The following is a 21,597-nucleotide window of genomic DNA, read 5'->3' on the forward strand; positions in this document are numbered from 1 at the left end:
GTTTTAACTTTATAGCTTAAACCATTACTGTCAAGCATGAAAAGGTATGTTTGCATCAAATCCTTATTATCAGACCTAAAAACACGTTTTTGGTGTTACTGGCACGAGAAAAAACATGTTTCCATCAATTGATTTCACACTTTGGCCAAAGTTTGAGTTGAAGTGATGCTTTTATTCGGTGTCTATGTTGCACGGAACAATAAAGTGTTAGCACACACAAAACGTGTTTCTCCCTCCGTAGAACAGCATCATTAAATGAAACACACAACAAACTGCACTTCCATCTCGCAGAAAAGACAGGAAGTCCGCCAAGCAAAGTAACGTAAAATCCTCGGAGCTGACGTAAAACAGAATCAATAAATGAGACACAACACACGTCACATATGTTTGTAAATGTTGATATTTATAAACAAAGATATATTAAAACAAAACAAAAAAAACAACAAACTTCACTTCCATCTCGCAGAAAAGACAGGAAGTCCGCCAAGCAGAGCAAACTGACGTAAAAGAAGACGCCACACTGCCCTCTGCTGGCGACAATCCAGTAATGATCCAGTGTGGAGGAAACAGCCTGAAACATCATCACACTTAATATTAACACTTTACATCTACAAACACAATATTAACACTTTACATCTACAAACACAATATTAACACTTTACATCTACAAACACAATATTAACACTTTACATCTACAAACACAATATTAACACTTTACATCTACAAACACAATATTAACACTTTACATCTACAAACACAATATTAACACTTTACATCTACAAACACAATATTAACACTTTACATCTACAAACACATTATTAACACTTTACATCTACAAACACATTATTAACACTTTACATCTACAAACACAATATTAACACTTTACATCTACAAACACATTATTAACACTTTACATCTACAAACACAATATTAACACTTTACATCTACAAACACATTATTAACACTTTACATCTACAAACACAATATTAACACTTTACATCTACAAACACAATATTAACACTTTACATCTACAAACACAATATTATCACTTTACATCTACAAACACAATATTAACACTTTACATCTACAAACACAATATTATCACTTTACATCTACAAACACAATATTAACACTTTACATCTACAAACACAATATTAACACTTTACATCTACAAACACAATATTAACACTTTACATCTACAAACACAATATAAACACTTTACATCTACAAACACAATATTAACACTTTACATCTACAAACAAAATATTAACACTTTACATCTACAAACACAATATTAACACTTTACATCTACAAACACAATATTAACACTTTACATCTACAAACACAATATTAACACTTTACATGTACAAACACATTAACACTTTACATCTACAAACACAATATTAACACTTTACATCTACAAACACATTATTAACACTTTACATCTACAAACACATTATTAACACTTTACATCTACAAACACAATATTAACACTTTACATCTACAAACACAATATTAACACTCACTACTAGGAATTAGTCAATGGATATATCAAATATGTTTGCAATATATACACAACAAAGCATTCCCTCTAAACATATAGTTAATTAGGAAAGGTAACTCAAAACGCTGCAAAAGTGAGTCATATGATTAGGGATGGGTACCGTTCATATTTGGACCGATACGGGAACAATTCCCGGTAACTGGGCATCGATACCGGTACTCAACGGCACCAAATTTCTGTACTTTTGTGTCTTTTAATAAATGTTAATTATTTGAATTATATAATTATTAAATGTATGAATTATTAGTATTATTCATTATTTTTTATTATAGAATAATAATAATAATTAATTATCTAATGATTATTATTTAATTATAAAAAATATGGCAACTTGTCCAGGGTGTACCCCGCCTTCCGCCCGATTGTAGCTGGGATAGGCTCCAGCACCCCCCATGACCCTGAAGGGAATAAGCGGTAGAAAATGGATGGATGGATGTATTTTTGTGTAAGATTGAAAAATGAGCTGACTATGCTATAACTGTGCTGTCCAGTTGTTACATCTTCTTTTCTTATTCATTTCAGTCTCTTTGTAATGCAGTTGCACTTCCAAGACGTTAGATGGCAGTACTGTATAGGCTCTCTATGGTAGGTTCTCTCACTAGACCAGGGCTAATCAACTAGCTAATGAATTATGACACTAGCACCTAAAACAGGGCTATTTAACTAGCTAATGAAGAGTTTCAACATCCAAATGTGGATGTTTGGTCAGAAAGTGCCTGGGCAGGTTCTTTGAGACTGTGTTTACTTCATTGCAAAGTAAAAACATCAGCTTTCACACTGCACTGTCAATAATTCATTATTCTGCCCTCCCTACTCCTTTCCAGCGTGTGCAGCTAGTTAACAGCATGAAGAAAAAGAAGCTCCAGTTTTTGTCGAGGATTGATGTTCTTTCTTTTGAATTATCTTCCATCCGTAGTTGTTTTTCTTTACACTTCTTCTTCATTTAGGTTTGTAAGACTGAAAATATAAACATTACAAAAGCATAACGTCCATTGTGTATTTTACATCAATAAAATAGGTTTAGTGCTAACACATTCACACAATAAACTACAAATGTTTACACAACATTCACACACCTAACATTGCACACAATGTATGTGACTTATCACAATTAGCATTTTCGCCCTCTACTGGTCAAATGTAGCACTACATGTATTAAACGAGGTTTGATTGTACTCTCAGACAAAAAAAACAACACGACCACAAATACTAAAGACATCACGAAGTCAGCAATTTCAAAATAAAACAAACTAAATATGTTTATGCCCAATATCTACTTACAAATGTTTGGTGTGGATTTCTACCATTGTTGCTGCCTGTCTGGATCTATGTGTCCGTCGCTTTAAAGGTCCCACAGGAAACAATGACTGGAGCACAACATTCATACTTTGTTGTCCAGTCCTTGTTAAAAGTCTGATTTTTGCATTTTATTTGGATGTTTTTCCAGGGTTGAATGAGTAGTCTTCTTCTACTCACCACTGTGACACACTGTTGCCCCCTGCGGGGTGGCGGGAGTACTGCATACTTCATCAACCCTAGTTTGGCCGATGTTTGGCGGGCCGGAAGTGGCCCTGAACTTGGAAGTAGCATTTTAGCATTAGTAGCATTTTACAAGAGGTTGAATGTGTTATGTTGGACCCTAGAAAGTGTTTATACTGTAAGTATTGTATTTATTACACACCAGCTGTTTGATTGTAACATTAATCTTAATTGTAGTTTTTTTTTAAACAAATTTGGAAGGGTTCAAATTCCATCTATCTATTTTCTACCGCTTGTCCCTTTCGAGGTAGCGGGGGGTGTTGAAATTGCCATGTAAAATTGCTAATGCTAATAGTTAAGGGCAACTTCAATGTAAACTAGCATCAAGCTAGCAGACTTTGGAAGAGTGGAGCTTTACTTTACGATGGAGCCTTTTCTACCAAGCTTTGTTGCTGGTGAAAATGTCAACATTACTTAGAGGGAGTCCGCTCTCAGTGCTGCTTGACTGATTGTTTACGTGAGCCGGCGTTGAGTCTGAGAGCGGACGCCAGCGAATGTAACGTCTCGTGCAGCGAAGGTATCAACACATGTTACGTAACAACTTCCTCATTAACTCAATGAAATAAATGATCTTTTCATTTCCATGCTACAACAACATCAACAACTGCACGTCTCTCAGAAGAGGCCGGCCCGTCAATATATCGCCATGGATACGTAATCCATGTCAATATTTGTTTTCTTCTCGGTGGGAAGAAAGCAAGGTTGGTTGCATGAACAAAGACATTATAATCACATTTGTATTTTTATCATTCTTATTTATATATATTTATTATGTATTTATTTACATTTTTTGTATTTATTTATATTTAATAATAATACAAAAAAGGTTATATTTGAAATAAAATGTATTTTCTCCTGCTCCCTATTTTCCATAGGCCATAAAGAAAAGTACAATAATTATCGATATCAACCAATATAATAATAATATTTCAATAATTACTGCATAACGAAAATTCATTTCCATACTTAAATAAGAATAACAGACCAAAATAATGTTACACAGACATTATTTCCTGCCACTAAACTTGCAGAAAATAGATCTTCTGAGGTTTCTACATGTTTTCATTTTCACACTTTGCACTATTTTCTTACACTTTATGAAGCATTTCTTGCTTTGAAGATCTTATTGTTAAATGTTTGATGTCATTTGACTATTTTGTTGACATTGTTGGAGAGTTTTCCAAGCTTGTGTTGACATTTCCTTTCTGCCTCGATTATAATCAGAAGAAGGGTACATTTGTATTTGTTATCATTTGTATTTATATATGTTTATTTATTTAATATTTATTTATTGCAATGTTTGTATTTATTTATGTTAAATAATAGTACAAAAATATTACAAAAAAAGAAGGTTATATTTTAAATAACATGTATTTTCTCCTGCTCCTTATTTTCCATAGGTCATAATAAAAATACAATAATTATATCGACTGATATAATAATAATATTTCAATAATTACTGCAAAACGAAAATGCCTTTGGGCAAAATAATGTTACACAGAGGTTATTTCTTGCTACTAAACCTGCAGAAAATTGTTATTTTCATTTTAGAATGTCATTATGAAGATCATGTGATTTTATTATTTTGTTGACTTTGATTGTGTTGATAGTTGAGGGATTATAATCATAGGAAGTTACATTTCAAATTAAAATTGTTTACATTTAACACTTCTTTTCCATAGTTGATGAAAAAGGGCCGCAGATGGTGAAACAGTTTTCTGCCATATGGCCCAGCCCTACGTCCGTACCAACAAATGATGTCATTCGAGGAATGCGATGAGTATTGCGTGCGTTTGAGCAGTTCATAACCGAACAAACCTTTCAGCAGACGTAAGAGGCACTGGGAGTTGTCTGAGAGCGTAACCTCAGGACTGATGTGACGAGTCGCTGAGGAAACATCCACATTGTCTGGCCGTGTCTTCCGGAGAGCAAACTGCCACGCCGATGGTCCGAGGGTCGTTGTAGATTTCGTAATCGTTTCCTCCCTGAGAGAAGGAGAAAAGGAAATATTCGTGAGTCACATCTTACCGACTAGTTCATTCTGCTATCAGCTGGTCCAAAGACCGCCGTCCTCAAGGTCGCACTTTGAAAGGCCATTCCTTCATGAAGGTCACAGGTCAAAAGCAAAACCTGCAGACTACAAGGTCGGATGTCCAATTCAGATTTTTTGGCCGTTCACCTTCCAAACAAAAAAGAAGTCAATGCAGTGTGACCCCCCCCCCCGCTGATGTCTAATGTGAATGCAGTGTGACCCCCCCCCCACTGATGTCTAATGGAGACATGAGGTCAGGCAGTGTGACCCCCCCCAGTGAATTACAGCTATATATATATAGCTGTAATTCCCTGAAATTCAAGTATTTCTTTTATTTATATATATATATATATATATATATATATATATATATATATATATATATATATATATATATATATATCCCCAGCGGGTCTTTTGAACATCTCCCTGATTCTGAGGTCTCAGGGTTGGCAAGTATGGGTTAGGGTCAAGTAAAAACTGATGGCTGCGTGAGGGGGCGGGGTTGTGGAGAGAGTGAGGGGGCCTGTCCCCATGGGGCCCCGCCGGGCGCAGCCTGAAGAGGCAACGTGGGTCCCCCCTCCAATGGGCTCACCACTCATGGGAGGGGCCATAGAGGTCGGGCGCATTGTGAGCTGGGCGGCAGCTGAAGGCAGGGCACTTGGCCACGGGGAAGACCCAGGACACGTTGAAAAGACTATGTCTCCCGACTGGCCAGGGAACGCCTCGAGATCCCCCAGGAAGAGCTGGACCAAGTGGCTGAGGAGAGGGAAGTCTGGGCTTCTCTGCTTAGGCTGCTGCCCCCGCGACCCCACCTCAGATAAGCGGAAGAAGATGGATGGATGGATGGATGGATGACATTTTAATTGTAATTTTTTTTAAGCCTTTACCCCGGGAAATGTCCCGCATGTAAATGTTGCATGTTGTTAAGAGACATACTTGCCAACCCTCCCGGATTTTCCGGGAGACTCCCGAAATTCAGCGCCTCTCCCGAAAACCTCCCGGGACAAATTTTCTCCCGAAAATCTCCCGAAATTCAGGCGGACCTGGAGGCCACGCCCCCTCCAGCTCCATGCGGACCTGGAGGGTCCGCATGGAGCAATGTTGTTGTAATATATTGAGTTGGAGGCAATAACCAGGCGAGGTGATGAAGTACGTCTCTTTACTGTAGACTTCAGAACAGACTCACACACTTGACGTCAGGTGCGCAACACCACGTAAATCGTTGGCCAACCAAAAAGTAACCCCAGTAGCTATAGCCAACATTCTCACCAGGAGATGGCAACAGACAAACATAGATCACTCTATTACATTTATTATACAAACAGTATTTGTACATCTTTAACACAGATGTTTATACTGTCTTCAGAGATTCTGTTTTTTTTGGTGGTACTCGAAACCTTTCTGGGTACCTGCGGATCACTGGTGGGGTTTTTGTTGTGGGTGATCTGGGTTCTGATGATGGCAACTCAGCAGCCCTTGAATCTGGTTCAATGATGAGACTAGTTTGTGTCTGACTCACTGATGGTCCTGGTGATGGAACTGAAACAGCACTGTCCAGTTGGACTGATGGCACATTTTCTGCAACTGGTGGAGACTAGATAACTGGCAGTCTCTCCATGGTAACATGTGATCCACATGCACTGTGTGCTGTCTCTGTCCCTCTTGACAGGGCCGGCCCGTGGCATAGGCCGTATAGGCAAATGCTAAGGGCGCCGTCCACCAGGGGGCGCCACGCCAGTGCCACAAATGTTGGAGAAAAAATAAATAAAATAAAAGTTGGTACTATTATTTCTAAATACAAAAAATAATCCCACGTTAATTAAAATGCAAAGTAAAGCCTATTTAATAGAAATATTATTTGTTACAACATTACGCCCCCCCCACCAGGGGGAACCCCCCGCACGGTGCGCCCCCTCCCTTCCCGTATCATGACTCTTTTTGGACGTCACCACATCAAAAAATCAACACAAGATGTCAAAACGGCCAAAACTGTCAGGTGCCCAGGGAAGAAAAAAGAGAAAAGAAGAGGAGGAGAAACGAGAAAAGACAGAGGTAGCAGGTAGGTAACGTTAGCCTACATGAAATTAGTAACCTGGCTTTTTAGCATTAAGCTAATGTTACATGATTCAGCAATTGCTAATCAATAAATAGCTAGTTCTGTTTTAACGTCGGGTTAATATTGTGGAGGGGGCTAAATTGTTATGGAAAATAATAATGTAACGTTAGGTAATTACAGTACTCCCACCTTACATTCCTCAGGGACATTTGTATTAGATCTTTTAAGCAGGTGTTTTTTGTTTACATTGTTATTGCCTTCTGGTTAGCTAATGTTTGCCCTGCAGGTAATAGTCACTTTTCCACCCCTTTATATATTAGATATAGTTGTAAGTAAAAAAAAAAGGTCAAAGACAAAGCTATTCGGTTTCTTGTGAGTATATACACTTCACTGCCGATGTGGGGGGGTGCCACCTAAAATCTTGCCTAGGGCGCCAGATTGGTTAGGGCCGGGCCTGCCTCTTGATATATATATATATATATATATATATACATATATATATATATATATATATATATATATGAAATACTTGACTTGGTGAATTCTAGCTGTAAATATACTCCTCCCCTCTTAGCCACGCCCCCGACCACGCCCCATTTCACCCCGACCACGCCCCCACCCCCCACCTCCCGAAATCGGAGGTCTCAAGGTTGGCAAGTATGTTAAGAGGTATGCAGATAAACTTACATCTGACGTCTCGTTCCCAAAGAAGTAGATGCGCTCCAGGCCTTCTCTCTCCAGCAGGTCCAGACACAGCCTCTTGTCCCAGCCTTCCGGAAACACATCGAAGCTGATGAGTCCGCCTGAGAGCAGACCAAGATGTTAGCATCGCACGCTAAATGCACTCCTGCTGCTCACATGAAGGTGATCCTTGTGGAGGAAGACAAATACTCTCCCCCAACAACTGAGACAAAAAGAATATAGGACGACACCCCGTGGCTCTGTAGCGCCGCCCTAGTGGCTCCCTGGAGCTTTTTCAAAAATGTAGCTAATATAGACACTTACATCATGTGTCTCCTTCATTATAACACTTATACAAGACTTTTAAAGTCATTTTGATAGTAGGCTAATATAGACACTTACATCATGTGTTGTCTTCATTCTAACACTTATATAAGACTTTTAAAGTCATTTTGATAGTAGGCTAATATAGACACTTCCATCATGTGTTGTCTTCATTATAACACTTATATAAGACTTTTAATTATTTTTGCAGCTCCAGACAGATGAGTTTTTTGTATTTTTGGTTGAATATGTCTTTTTCAACATTTTGGGTTGCCGAGCGCTGGGTTAGCAAGAGCAATGAGTCTGGGTCATGTGACCAAACATGCTGAGCAGAAGAAAGGTAGTTTGCTGGAGGTTCTTAACGTTGTCTTCAGTGGACACACCTGTCTCCTCTCCACGCTCCAGTGAGCGTGCAAACACTGCAGTCTGGTTTTGGAAGTACATAGTTCAAAGTCCAGGCACGGTAACCACTTCCTGCTCGACTCGTTGCCCAGCTGAAGGTCTGGCGACAAAGGCAGCAGCCAATCAGAAGGCAGCTTTCCTCACACACCCTGCGTCAACTTTCCATGCACTAAACCTAAATTTGTGGTTAAGAGGGGAGGAGTATATTGACAGCTAGAATTCACCAAGTCAAAGTATTTCATACACACACATATATATATATATATATATATATATATATATATATATATATATATATATATATATATATATATATATATATATATATATAGCGCCCCTTGTGACCTCGAAGGGATTAAGCGGTAGAAAATGGATGGATGGATGTTTACATCCTGAAAATATGCAAACAAAACTGTGTTTAGATAATTGATACTTCAAACTTGCATAAATAAATATTAAGGAATATAACATAACTTGGCTTCTGAGAGCTTCAAAATGTAATGAATAAAATGCTAAAGTTGTTGATAAACAAGCAATTATTTTAATAATTAAATATGGTCATTTTAAATGAATTATTATGATCATTTAAAATTAATTATTTCCAATATATTTATTTTAATGTATAATTCTATGGCTGGATGTAATAAGGAGTCAGAAAAAATACAAATAAAAATACAATTAATTTTGATGTTTTTAGCAAAATATAGTAAAAATGTATTTAGTTTTTTTTAAATTATTAATTAATATATTTATTTTTAGGTAAGATAAACATAATAATACAATTTATCTCTAGTCTGGATGATTTAGTTCTTGTCACCCTGTTGTCCTCTCGTCATTAAAAAAAGGCTGTCCTCATTCAGGTCCGCATGGAGCTGGAGGGGGCGTGGCCTCCAGCTCCAGTTGAAAATCGGGAGATTTTCGGGAGAATATTTGTCCCGGGAGGTTTTCGGGAGAGGCGCTGAATTTCGGGAGTCTCCCAGAAAATTCGGGAGGGTTGGCAAGTATGCCTATATTATAAAAACACACCTATATTATAAAAGCACACCTATATTATAAAAACATCAGATGAACACACCTATATTATAAAAACACACCTATATTATAAAAGCACACCTATATTATAAAAACACACCTATATTATAAAAAACATATTTTTGTCCTGCATTATAGGGCTGGAAAAAACAAACATTTTCAGATTAATCGCAAGTCCTATTTGTAACGATTCTTAATCCATTAAAAAAAAGGAAAAAGTGATTTTGTAATTTTTTCTCTGTCCAGAGACTCAAACAAATCATATAGTAGATCTATATCTGCTCTACACAAGATACTTCTCTTCTTGCCTTATTTAAGTTGTGTGTGTGTGTGTGTGTGTGTGTGTGTGTGTGTGTGTGTGTGTGTGTGTGTGTGTGTGTGTGTGTGTGTGTGTGTGTGTGTGTGTGTGTGTTTAAAATGATGGGTTGTCATCGAAAATGAAAAATGTTTTTCTATTAAAATGAAGGTAAACAAATGAATAGAAGCAAAGAGGTGGTTACAGGACCCAGAAATTGTAGTCAAGTAAGAGTACCGTATGACTCAAATAAAAGTGAAAATTAGGAATGATAATTACTTAAGTAAATAAGTATTCTGTAAAAAGAAGCTACTCAAATATTAAGTAACCTGTGAGCAGGTTCTGATTTATTTAGTATCTGTTTTTGAACGCTTCTTGGACTACAATAGTAGTCTGATGGTCACATGCAGTGTACCTCTCCTACACTAGTCTATGCAGTGTACCTCTCCTACACTAGGGGGCGACTGTGGTTATTTCAGCTAGTTTAGTTAGCTATGTTTTATGTAAAGACAGCAGAAGAAGAAAATGCTACATGCTAATAAGCACGTAACTTTAAAGCTTTGATTGATTGATTGAGACTTTTATTAGTAGATTGCACAGTTAAGTACATATTCCCTACAATTGACCACTAAATGGTAACACCCCAATAAGTTTTTACACTTGTTTAAAAGTCGGGGTCCACGTAAATCAATTCATGGTATACGACAGATCTAACAGATAAGTACAACTTTCCACTGCTTTCTGATGTTGTTGGTAATGTTTTAATGTGTTTAAATACCACTTGTGGTTATTAGGATCATCACAAACATACAAAAAGATCGCTTTTATAGTCAAGTGTTTTAGGAGGTTTTTGTTCAGCAACAGCCGGGATGCGATGACGTCATGTCACCTAATTGGGAACATTCTGACACTTATTAAACAAACAGGTCTCTATTTTATCATATACTTACAAAATACTGGCCTATTTCAGCTTCCTATAGCTCAACTTTGTGCTTGTTTGATTGCTGAAATGGAGTCCAACCTGCTTACGTTGGATTGGCCAAACGGAGTCACGTGACAGTGTCTGCCGGAAGCAGGCTGCTTGTCTTCATAATCAGACAAGTGTCATATCAATAAATGCAATGAAACTCAATGTAACGGAGTAAAAGTAGCATTTATTCTTCGAAAAAATATGTTACATTCAAACTACAATTTATCCAAAAAGTTACTTAAGTAAATGTAACGCGTTACGACCCACCTCTGCAAAGAAACCATGCGTGTTTAAGTCCCAATGACTTCATCGTGCACATTCAACTGGGAAACAAAACATGATGAGACTGAAATTACACCTAATTACGACTAAGTTGTTAACTGTCAACACATTCCGTAAGCCCGGGCGTCTACTGTACACCTGGGTGTCTACTGTACACCTGGGCGTCTACTGTACACCCGGGCGTCTACTGTACACCTGGGCGTCTACTGTACACCTGGGCGTCTACTGTACACCTGGGCGTCTACTGTACACCTGGGTGTCTACTGTACACCTGTGCATACATCAATATTGTGTTATTTGGTCATGACACTGTACTACTGTACTATTAATGTAGCACACAGGACATACAGTACATCAATATTGTGTTATTTGGTCATGACACTGTACTCTTAATGCAACACAATATTGTTATGGCAGTGGAGTGCGGGGGTACCTAATGAAGTGGCTGGGTATTAGACAGTAAGTACAGTATGTTTGCTTCAAGTTGAAGCCAAAGTGAAATGTGGATGCCTCACCTCTGGTGAATCTCAGTCCCTTGCCAGCAAATTCCTCTTTCAGGGCCGCCACAAATTTCTCCCTGATTTTTTCTCTCTGTGGATAAAAAAAAGTTTCCATTGTGAGATATGTCAGTTTGTCATTCAGGTCATGGCCATCTGGTCCTGGTGTGATTGATGTTGTATTGCTTCTCTTCACCTGTGTCTAAAATATACTAGACTCCTCTGCTTAGTTCTTCCTTCATCCACTCCCACACATGAGAGAACGATCACTAATTAGGGCCGTGAATGAGTGAAATTGCTGTGTTTGTACGTCTGGAAGCCTTTTGGAGACATGCACAACAAGTCGTCATGTTTTGCAGGTGCGTCAGGTGTGCCAACAATTCAATATTCATGAATATGACATTTCAAAATGGACTCTCTCTTTAAAATGAGACAAAAATTGCCCCTCTTGCCAGTTTCCTGTACGGACAGGAAACTGGCAGGAGACATCTATCATGACGGGACGCACATAAAAGTCTCAAAAAGCCATACTTAAAAATGAATCTTGGTTTTCGTCTTCCATTTGTCGGCATAAAAAGGGGTCGTAGTTTAAAGAACTCCTACTAGGGACTTTGACCAAATGAGTGTTAGTAATATAACAGATAGTACACATATAGGTGATGATAAATTGCATACACATTTTTCCCACGCCATAAATGTGGGCGTGGCATGGCAGCAAACTTGGCTCCGATTGTTTTTAGCTGTTTTTCGGCTGACAAACAGAGGTGGTATTTTAACAAACTCCTCCTAGGGTCTTTGGCCAAATGAGTCGCAGTTAATATGACAGATATTACATGTGGAGGGAATGATAAATTGCGAACAAATTTTGCCTGCGCCATAAGAAGTGGGCGTGGCATAGCGCCAAACATTGCTCCGGTGATTCGCCACAAAAAAAGGAAACGTTAATAACTCGGCTCCACAAATTCAGATCTTTATCCTAATTGCTTCAAATGATGATGGCAATCTAAAGTCATTTTGTGTTATTTAATTAAATGTATTTTTTTATTTCATTTAATGGAATTTTATTTGCCGAGCAAGCCCCGCAAGGGCCCTACTGAAATCACTGTGTTTTCTGCCTTTTTGAGGCCCTTAACATGCAGGGAAAGTCCCTATAATTTGCAGGCAGGTCAAGTATGGCTAAAAAACAATATATATAACAATATTTTGGAGTGTTGACATTTTGGGCGGTGGGTCAGGGCATCAAAAGGGTGTGACCGCGAGGTTACTCTCCAAATGGGTTTCTTTTGTGATTGATGCTGCATTACTGTCTTTCCCAACATTTAACCAAAAGGTTCAAAACACAGGCCTCTTTAGTATGTGGATATAAATCCGACATGTATCTGATGCAACTGCAGTGTGAAGGAACAAACTAAATGTTTGCGTGTACTAAAATGTGCAAACTTAATAGCACATGCAAACCTGATCTACTAAGGTCATGAACAGAGGATTCTCTTAAGTGAGAAAACCTTTTAGTGTGTCTGTCTTCATATATGCTGATCATCAGAACGCCCACAATACCCTAAATTCCGGACTATAAGCCGCTACCTTTTTTCCTACACTTTGAACCCTGTGGCTTATAAAATGGTTTGGCTAATTCGTGGACTGTTCTTCGCTGACGGTCATAACGCAAATAGTTTAAAAAACAAACAAGCAAAGACACAAAATAGATGTGTTATTGTTTATGCTATGGCACTGCCTTTTGGAGAAGTTCACTCACTGCATTGCCCTTCTGTTTAGACTGAGATTTCAACCGGAAGTAGAAGTGCCGTTCTGTCTTCTAGCTGTCCATAACGTTTCTACTCGTATGGATTCTTCATTCATCAGTCCAAGCAACGTTTGTAAGTTTTACAATATAACTAAAACTATTCTTACTTACTAAACCGTCTGTAGGAGTGTTTGCATGCATATTTGTATGTGCCTAGTTATCTAATCAAGCTAGCATTAGCTAATACGCTAAAATGTTTACGAGTGTCTGTGTTAGCATTATTAACTTACAATGACATTCTTTTTGTAGTTTCACTTTCACAAATTCCTCAGTAAATTCACCAAAACGTCACTGTGGAGTTATTATCATATACTTAAAGAATATTTCTGTGTAAATGACTCATTTCACAATGTATAGAATAGAATAGAAAGTACTTTATTGATCCCTAGGAGAAATTCAGCACCACAGTTCGCTCACAATAAACAACAAACACTTAGGTGTTATTCACATGTGAAGAATATACATACAGTCTATTATACAGCATTAGTCACTAGTGAATAATATAAATACAGTCTATTATACAGCATTATTCACATGTGAATAATATAAATACAGTCTATTATACAGCATTATTCACATGTGAATAATATAAATGCAGTCTATTACACAGCATTATTCACAGGTGAATAAAATAAATACAGACTATTATACAGCATTATTCACATGTGAATAATATAAATACAGTCTACCATACAGCATTATTCACATGTGAATAATATAAATACAGTCTATTATACAGCATTATTCACATGTGAATAATATAAATACAGTCTATTATACAGCATTATTCACACAACTGCGGCTTATAGTCCGGTGCGGCTAATATATGTATTTTTTTCTTCTAAAATGTAGTGGGTGTGGCTTCTATACCGGTGCGCTGTATAATCCAGAAGATATGGTGTAATCATTCAGCAAGCGCAATGTGATTTATCGAGGCTCAAACTGAATCTGCGGGTGCTATTTTGCGTCTTTGTGTAGTACGTCGGACAAATACGGGCAAACTGACACCTATGTGTGTGTGTTAACATATCTGTCAGAAATTTAAAAAAATATTAGACACGTCGTCTGTTCAGCAATATCATTTTATGATTGTATAGCTGCTGGATGACGTAAGGGGCTAATTAAAACAAACTCAATTCATGCGTGTTGGTGTCTGCTGGCTCTTTTTCTTTGAATGCCATTCGTTTTTCCATATATTTGTATAATTGATCTCCTTGCTATATGCATTTTCATTCCAGCGCTGCGGTACTTTGATGGTCCACTGTCTCCCTGCACACTGAGTCTACAGGAAACAAGAAGGGTCCAGTAAATGTTTTACACGTTCAGTGTGAAATGATCTTGGTAAGACTCCCGATGATATCTTCAAACATCTCTGCATCTATTAACACTGTTTAAACACAGTCCACTGGCCTTTTACGCTCCCTTTCTTTCTCCATTCTACTGCGACATTCAGTGCAACCTTCAAAAAGGGACTTTTGCCCAACAGCAACTGCAACAGAATGATTGCTACATCAACACAATGCTATCACCTGTGCTAGAACACAAAAGAACAGCATAGTTTGAGTCCGGTTTGCTCACAATCCATGATCTAATCCAAGGGTGTCAAACATGGAGGAAAGTCTGCTCCTAAGTGGGCCGCACTGGTAAAATCATGGCATGACAACTTCAGATTGTTTTCTTTGTTTTGCTTTAGCCAAAAATACAAACCCCGTTTCCATATGAGTTGTGAAATTGTGTTAGATGTAAATATAAACGGAATACAATGATTTGCAAATCATTTTCAAGCCATATTCAGTTGAATATGCTACAAAGACAACATATTTGATGTTCAAACTCATAAACTTTTTTTTTGCAAATAATAATTAGGAACAGCACTTTCTTTCATACAAAACATTTCAGCTCATTTTTATACTTAGAAAACCCATCTCGTGGGCCGGATTGAACCTGTTCAGCACATAGGCCGTACGTTTGACACCTGACCTAATCCCATGACTATAAGACGCTACTTTTTTCCTACGCTTTGAACGCTGCGGCCTGTAAGACGGTGCAGCTAATGTATGTCAACGTTTGTAAGTTTTACAATATAACTAAAACAATTCTTACTTTCTAAAGCATCCCATGCGTGATGTCTGTAGGAGTGTTTTCATGCATATTTGTATGTGCTATCGTAACGTAATCAAGCTAGCGTCGCTAGCATTAGCTAATATGCTAACACGTTTACGAGTGTCTGTGTTAGTATTATTACCTTACAGTGGCAATCTTTTTTTTACAAATTCCTCAGTAAATTTACCAAAATCTCACTGTGGAGTTATTAGTTTGTTTAGCTGATTAGAGAGCTAGCCTCCGCAGCTAGCGTAAATAAAAAAAAGTGATTGTAAATATGTGTAATTGATCCTTTTAAAGTCGGAAGCCATGTAAAAAAAAGCATCTAAAACTGTCAGTTGGTAAGTTTGGAAACCTGGGAAAAGTATTAGGAACAAAACTGCGGATCTGAAGATATCTAAAAGGGTTAGGGGTTAGTAGATTAGGGAGTAACAATGTATCACAAAGTTGCTGAAAAGAGGCAAAAGTGTTTATAAATCTTTAATGTTGTTGATCCCCAGCCTTGACCATCTTAAAAAGGCACTATCGAGAAGAGAGGGAGGGAAGGCATGGTTAGCAGTGATGGGTGCAAGACTCCAAATACTCTGTAAGCCAGACGGAACCCAAACACCTTCCATTATCTAATCTCACAGATGGCATGTTTGCAGGTAGGGATTTGGATATGATTTTTCTACTTTACCTTATCAATTTCTACTTTACCTTATCAATTTCTACTTTACCTTATCAATTTCGGAGAATTCCATTCGCTCCTCCGTGGTGCAGCTCCGACCGATGGGGCAAATATTGAGCATTCCATTCCTCAGCTCAATGAATGTTCCCCTGCAAAGAGTCATAGAGCCAGGACTTGACAAGAGGCTGAAGGTGCAGCCACTTTGAATGTCACCACAACACTACATTAGGACTGGAAAAAACATCAAATACATCACGGCTGAGAAAAATAGAAGAATATTATTTATGTTGTCTGACTTACACATTTTTTTGGGGGAAAAAAGCGGCCACGTTATGAGTTGGCAGTTGGAGCCGTACTTTGGACTTAGACTTAGACTTCCTTTTTATTGTCATTCAAATTTGAACTTTACAGTACAGATAAGAACGAAATGTCATTACATAAGCTCATGGTAGTGCAGGATAAAAAAGCAATAAGGTGCATATATAAATAAATAAACAAATAAATAGGTTACTGTACAGATAAATATATTGCACTTTTTCACATGCATCAATGTTTATGGATGTATGTTATATTGTCTTTTTCATTCCAGCAAGTTAATCCATTTTGAGTTGAGGGGGATAATTATGACTTATAACTTATTGTTAAAGGCCTACTGAAAGCCACTACTAGCGACCACGCAGTCGGATAGTTTATATATCAATGATGAAATCTTCACATTGCAACACATGCCAATAAGGCCGGGTTAGCTTACTAAAGTGCAATTTTAAATTTTGCGCCGAAATATCCTGCTGAAAACGTCTCGGTATGATGACGTCAGCGCATGACGTCGCGGATTGTGGAGGACATTTTGGGACAGTATGGTGGCCAGCTATTAAGTCGTCTGTTTTCATTGCAAAATTCCACAGTATTCTGGACATCTGTGTTGGTGAATCTTTTGCAATTTGTTCAATGAACAATGGAGACAGCAAAGAAGAAAGCTGTAGGTGGGAAGCGGTGTATTGAGGGCAGCTGCAGCAACACAAACACAGCCGGTGTTTCATTGTTTACATTCCCAAAAGATGACAGTCAAGCTTTACCATTGGCCTGTGGAGAACTGGGACAACAGAGACTCTTACCAGGAGGACTTTGAGTTGGATGCGCAGACGCGGTACCGTGAGTACGCATGCAGCTGCGGCTTCCAAACATTTGATCGCTTGCCCGTACGTGCGTGCCGCTATGTGCATGTCACGTACGTAACTTTGGGGACTTTGGGGAAATATATGTGCTGTATGAACTTTGGGGAGGTGAACGGTACTTTGGGCTGTGGGATTGAGTGTGTTGTGCAGGTGTTTGACTTGTATTGGCGGGTTATATGGACGGGAGGGGGGAGGTGTTTGTTATGCGGGATTAATTTGTGGCATATTAAATATAAGCCTGGTTGTGTTGTGGCTAATAGAGTATATTGTGTTTATTTACTGTTTTAGTCATTCCCAGCTGAATATCAGGTCTCACAGCATCTTCCCTATCTGAATGGCTCCCACTGCCCTCTAGTCCTTCACTCTCACTTTCCTCATCCACAAATCTTTCATCCTGGCTCAAATTAATGGGGAAATCGTGGCTTTCTGGGTCCGAATGGCTCTGGCTGCTGGTGGCCATGATTGTAAACAATGTTTGGATGTGAGGAGCTCCACAACCTGTGACGTCACGCTACTCGTCTGCTACTTCCGCTACAGGCAAGGCTTTTTTATCAGTGACCAAAAGTTGACAACTTTATCGTCGATGTTCTCTACTAAATCCTTTCAGCGAAAATATGGCAATATCGCGACATGATCAAGTATGACACATAGAATGGACCTGCTATCCCCGTTTAAATAAGAAAATGGCATTTCAGTAGGCCTTTAATACTGGTGACTGATTACGACCGGTAGGAGTGCAAGTCAACAATCTGTTTGTCAGTTGCTTGCCTTTTCTTTGGCAGCTTGATGAGCCCCATGTAGTTCAGGCAGAAGTTGATCAGGTCCTGCAGCAGCTCCTCTCCAATATGCTCCTGGATAGCCTGCCACAGTACATGATTATATATATGGATACGGCTCTCGAAGAAAAGCACACAAAAAAGGACTTGCAAGCAGAGCAAAAAGGTGTAATGTACATTATGAAGTAAAATTTGCATGTCCTTCATGTTTGGTGTGTTTTAGTCACCACACACTTGTGATTCTGCAAGCGGTTGTGTGAACAAGCACATGCAAATGTCAATTCATGCATAACAGGCTGCTTTCTATGGAATGTGACCGCACACTGCTACCAGTCCACTTGAATCTACAATGGCTTCTGAATGGAATCGTCACTCCAGGAATAGGAAGCGGATTGAATGGTTGGCTGCCCAAGGATTCACACCCTTCATTATTTTTCGCAGGGGTTACCTTCCGAGACAACGCAAATCTACCATGGCCCCCCAATCTTTTGAGCGGTAAAAAGGTTGGACTTTAGGGTTGAGGTGTACAGTTTCCAAGACAATGGAACACAAACACAAACATGATGTTCACTTACATGTTTGGAGAGGAGCTTCCCATCTTTGTACTGCACTGTGCCGTTCTCAGCAAACACATAGTCAAACTTGTGTAAGACTGCAGAAGAAGAGAGGTGTCAATCATGGCAAGGACTTCAGTCACACTTGTGTAAGACTGCAGAAGAAGAGAGGTGTCAATCATGGCAAGGACTTCTCCAATACTACAAGTCTGATGTTCACAGTTTGTAGAAAAACTATAGTCATTTCTAATAACTTGCTATTGGTGTGTAACATGTTTAATCTCGTCCTCCAGTGATAATGGTACCTGATAATGATAATTATCATTATAAACCGCCGATATTTGGCATTTTGATGTATATTGGTATTTTTTAAAATCTGTATCAGCCTTTTTCACAACTACAACAGAATGTATAGACATATGATAGCAGCACTTAGTAGTTGATGAAGTAGTTTGTAATAGCACTGTTTAACAAAAGTTACCTAATTATTTTTTCACTTCATTTCAAAATAAAAATGACCTCCCCCCTTCTTGCAGTGCTGCTCTCCAACAGTACGTCTCCTCTGCTTACTTGTCAAAACTTCCTTCTTTTTTTTTCCCCGGGAGATCCAGTTTTTGCCCTTCCTTCCTGGCGTCTTAGCGGTCCCGTCTTGACTCATTAAAGGAGCGCCACGAGTTTCATGTTCCGTGATTCAATCAACTAACAAGGCCACAGATATGGGCGACGGAAAGGAGACTTATTGCATAAGTATTTAGGACGACCAGAAGGCGGGCTCACATTACACCAGTTTTAAAATCTCTTTCAGGATCAATTTTAAGGTTCTTCTTATGGTTCATAAATGTTTTTATGGTACTGGGCCTTTTTATCGTCTCCTAATTATTCCAAAAGTCAGGACACAAAGTCACGGAGGGCATCTTTCCACCATTATGGCCCCGGTCTATGGAACATCTTGCCGGAGGACCTCAGGGCTGCGGAGAAGGTTCATGTTTTTAAGACCCACCTTTTTGATTTGGCTTTGACCTAATATTAATACATTTTATTGAAGTCATTCGCACTTTACTTTTTATCTTATTAGTTATGCAGGATGTTATTTACTTCTATTTATTTACAAACCCCGTTTCCATATGAGTTGGGAAATTGTGTTAGATGTAAATATAAACGGAATACAATGATTTGCAAATCCTTTTCAAGCCATATTCAATTGAATATGCTACAAAGACAACATATTTGATGTTCAAACTCATAAACATTTTTTTTTTTTGCAAATAATCATTAACTTTAGAATTTGATGGCAGCAACACGTGACAAAGAAGTTGTGAAAGGTGGCAATAAATACTGATAAAGTTGAGGAATGCTCATCAAACACTTATTTGGAACATCCCACAGGTGTGCAGGCTAATTGGGAACAGGTGGGTGCCATGATTGGGTATAAAAGTAGATTCCATGAAATGCTCAGTCATTCACAAACAAGGATGGGACGAGGGTCACCACTTTGTCAACAAATGCGTGAGCAAATTGTTGAACAGTTTAAGAAAAACCTTTCTCAAGCAGCTATTGCAAGGAATTTAGGGATTTCACCATCTACGCTCCGTAATATCATCAAAGGGTTCAGAGAATCTGGAGAAATCACTGCACGTAAGCAGCTAAGCCCGTGACCTTCCATCCCTCAGGCTGTACTGCATCAACAAGCGGCATCAGTGTGTAAAGGACATCACCACAATGGGCTCAAGAACACTTCAGAAACCCACTGTCTGTAACTACAGTTGGTCGCTACATCTGTAAGTGCAAGTTAAAACTCTCCTATGCAAGGCGAAAACCGTTTATCAACAACACCCAGAAACGCCGTCGGCTTCGCTGGGCCTGAGCTCATCTAAGATGGACTGATACAAAGTGGAAAAGTGTTCTGTGGTCTGACGAGTCCACATTTCAAATTGTTTTTGGAAACTGTGGACGTCGTGTCCTCCGGACCAAAGAGGAAAAGAACCATCCGGATTGTTCTAGGGTGAAAGTGTAAAAGGCAGCATGTGTGATGGTATGGGGGTGTATTAGTGGCCAAGACATGGGTAACTTACACATCTGTGAAGGCACCATTAATGCTGAAAGGTACATACAGCTTTTGGAGCAACATATGTTGCCATCCAAGCAACGTTATCATGGACGCCCCTGCTTATTTCAGCAAGACAATGCCAAGCCACGTGTTACATCAACGTGGCTTCATAGTAAAAGAGTGCGGGTACTAGACTGGCCTGCCTGTAGTCCAGACCTGTCTCCCATTGAAAATGTGAAGCCTAAAATAGCAGAAGGGAGACCCCCGGACTGTTGAACAACTTAAGCTGTACATCAAGCAAGAATGGGAAAGAATTCCACCTGAGAAGCTTCAAAAATGTGTCTCCTCAGTTCCCAAACCTTTACTGAGTGTTGTTAAAAGGAAAGGCCATGTAACACAGTGGTGAACATGCCCTTTCCCAACTACTTTGGCACGTGTTGCAGCCATGAAATTCTAACTTAATGATTATTTGCAAAAAAAACATAAGAGTTTATGAGTTTGAACATCAAATATGTTGTCTTTGTAGCATATTCAACTGAATATGGCTTGAAAATGATTTGCAAATCGTTGTATTCCGTTTATATTTACATCTAACACAATTTCCCAACTCATATGGAAACAGGGTTTGTATTTCATATGTTTTACTTACTATTTTTCAGGTTTTATTATTTTTACTTTCCAACTTTCCTCAGTGCTTTGTGTCAGCGTCCTGGTGGCCTTGGTCTGATGACCTCCTGGTGCAGATGTGATAGTGTTTACTCACCTGGCTCCTCTGTACTCAGACATGCTTG

At 38.7% G+C, this 21,597-nt stretch overlaps 1 protein-coding gene and 1 long non-coding RNA gene across 4 annotated transcripts in view; one reads left to right on the forward strand and one right to left on the reverse strand.

The window, feature by feature from the left end:
- Positions 1-382: 382 nt before the first annotated feature.
- Positions 383-21,597, reverse strand: part of LOC133615701 (phosphomannomutase 1-like) — a 25,940-nt gene continuing 4,725 nt past the window's right edge. For both annotated transcript variants that reach the window (XM_061974482.1, XM_061974479.1), the window contains exons 3-9: positions 18,781-18,857; positions 18,198-18,289; positions 16,304-16,403; positions 11,696-11,771; positions 7,882-7,997; positions 4,922-5,088; positions 383-571 (exon numbers count right to left, since the gene is read on the reverse strand). In XM_061974482.1, the coding sequence (XP_061830466.1) occupies positions 4,969-5,088; positions 7,882-7,997; positions 11,696-11,771; positions 16,304-16,403; positions 18,198-18,289; positions 18,781-18,857 (581 nt within the window). In that variant the 3' untranslated portion in view covers positions 383-571; positions 4,922-4,968. The remainder of the gene's footprint in view (positions 572-4,921; positions 5,089-7,881; positions 7,998-11,695; positions 11,772-16,303; positions 16,404-18,197; positions 18,290-18,780; positions 18,858-21,597) is intronic.
- Positions 10,478-19,099, forward strand: LOC133615703 (uncharacterized). Of its 2 annotated transcripts, XR_009816746.1 has the most exons (5): positions 10,478-10,625; positions 13,454-13,554; positions 14,720-14,822; positions 16,085-16,231; positions 18,647-19,099. It is a non-coding gene; the product is annotated as an uncharacterized lncRNA (long non-coding RNA). The 2 variants fall into 2 exon arrangements; XR_009816747.1 differs by lacking the exons at positions 16,085-16,231; positions 18,647-19,099 and adding an exon at positions 14,935-15,112.

Source organism: Nerophis lumbriciformis, linkage group LG22, assembly GCF_033978685.3.
Source record: "Nerophis lumbriciformis linkage group LG22, RoL_Nlum_v2.1, whole genome shotgun sequence".
NCBI classification, from domain to species: Eukaryota; Metazoa; Chordata; class Actinopteri; order Syngnathiformes; family Syngnathidae; genus Nerophis; species Nerophis lumbriciformis.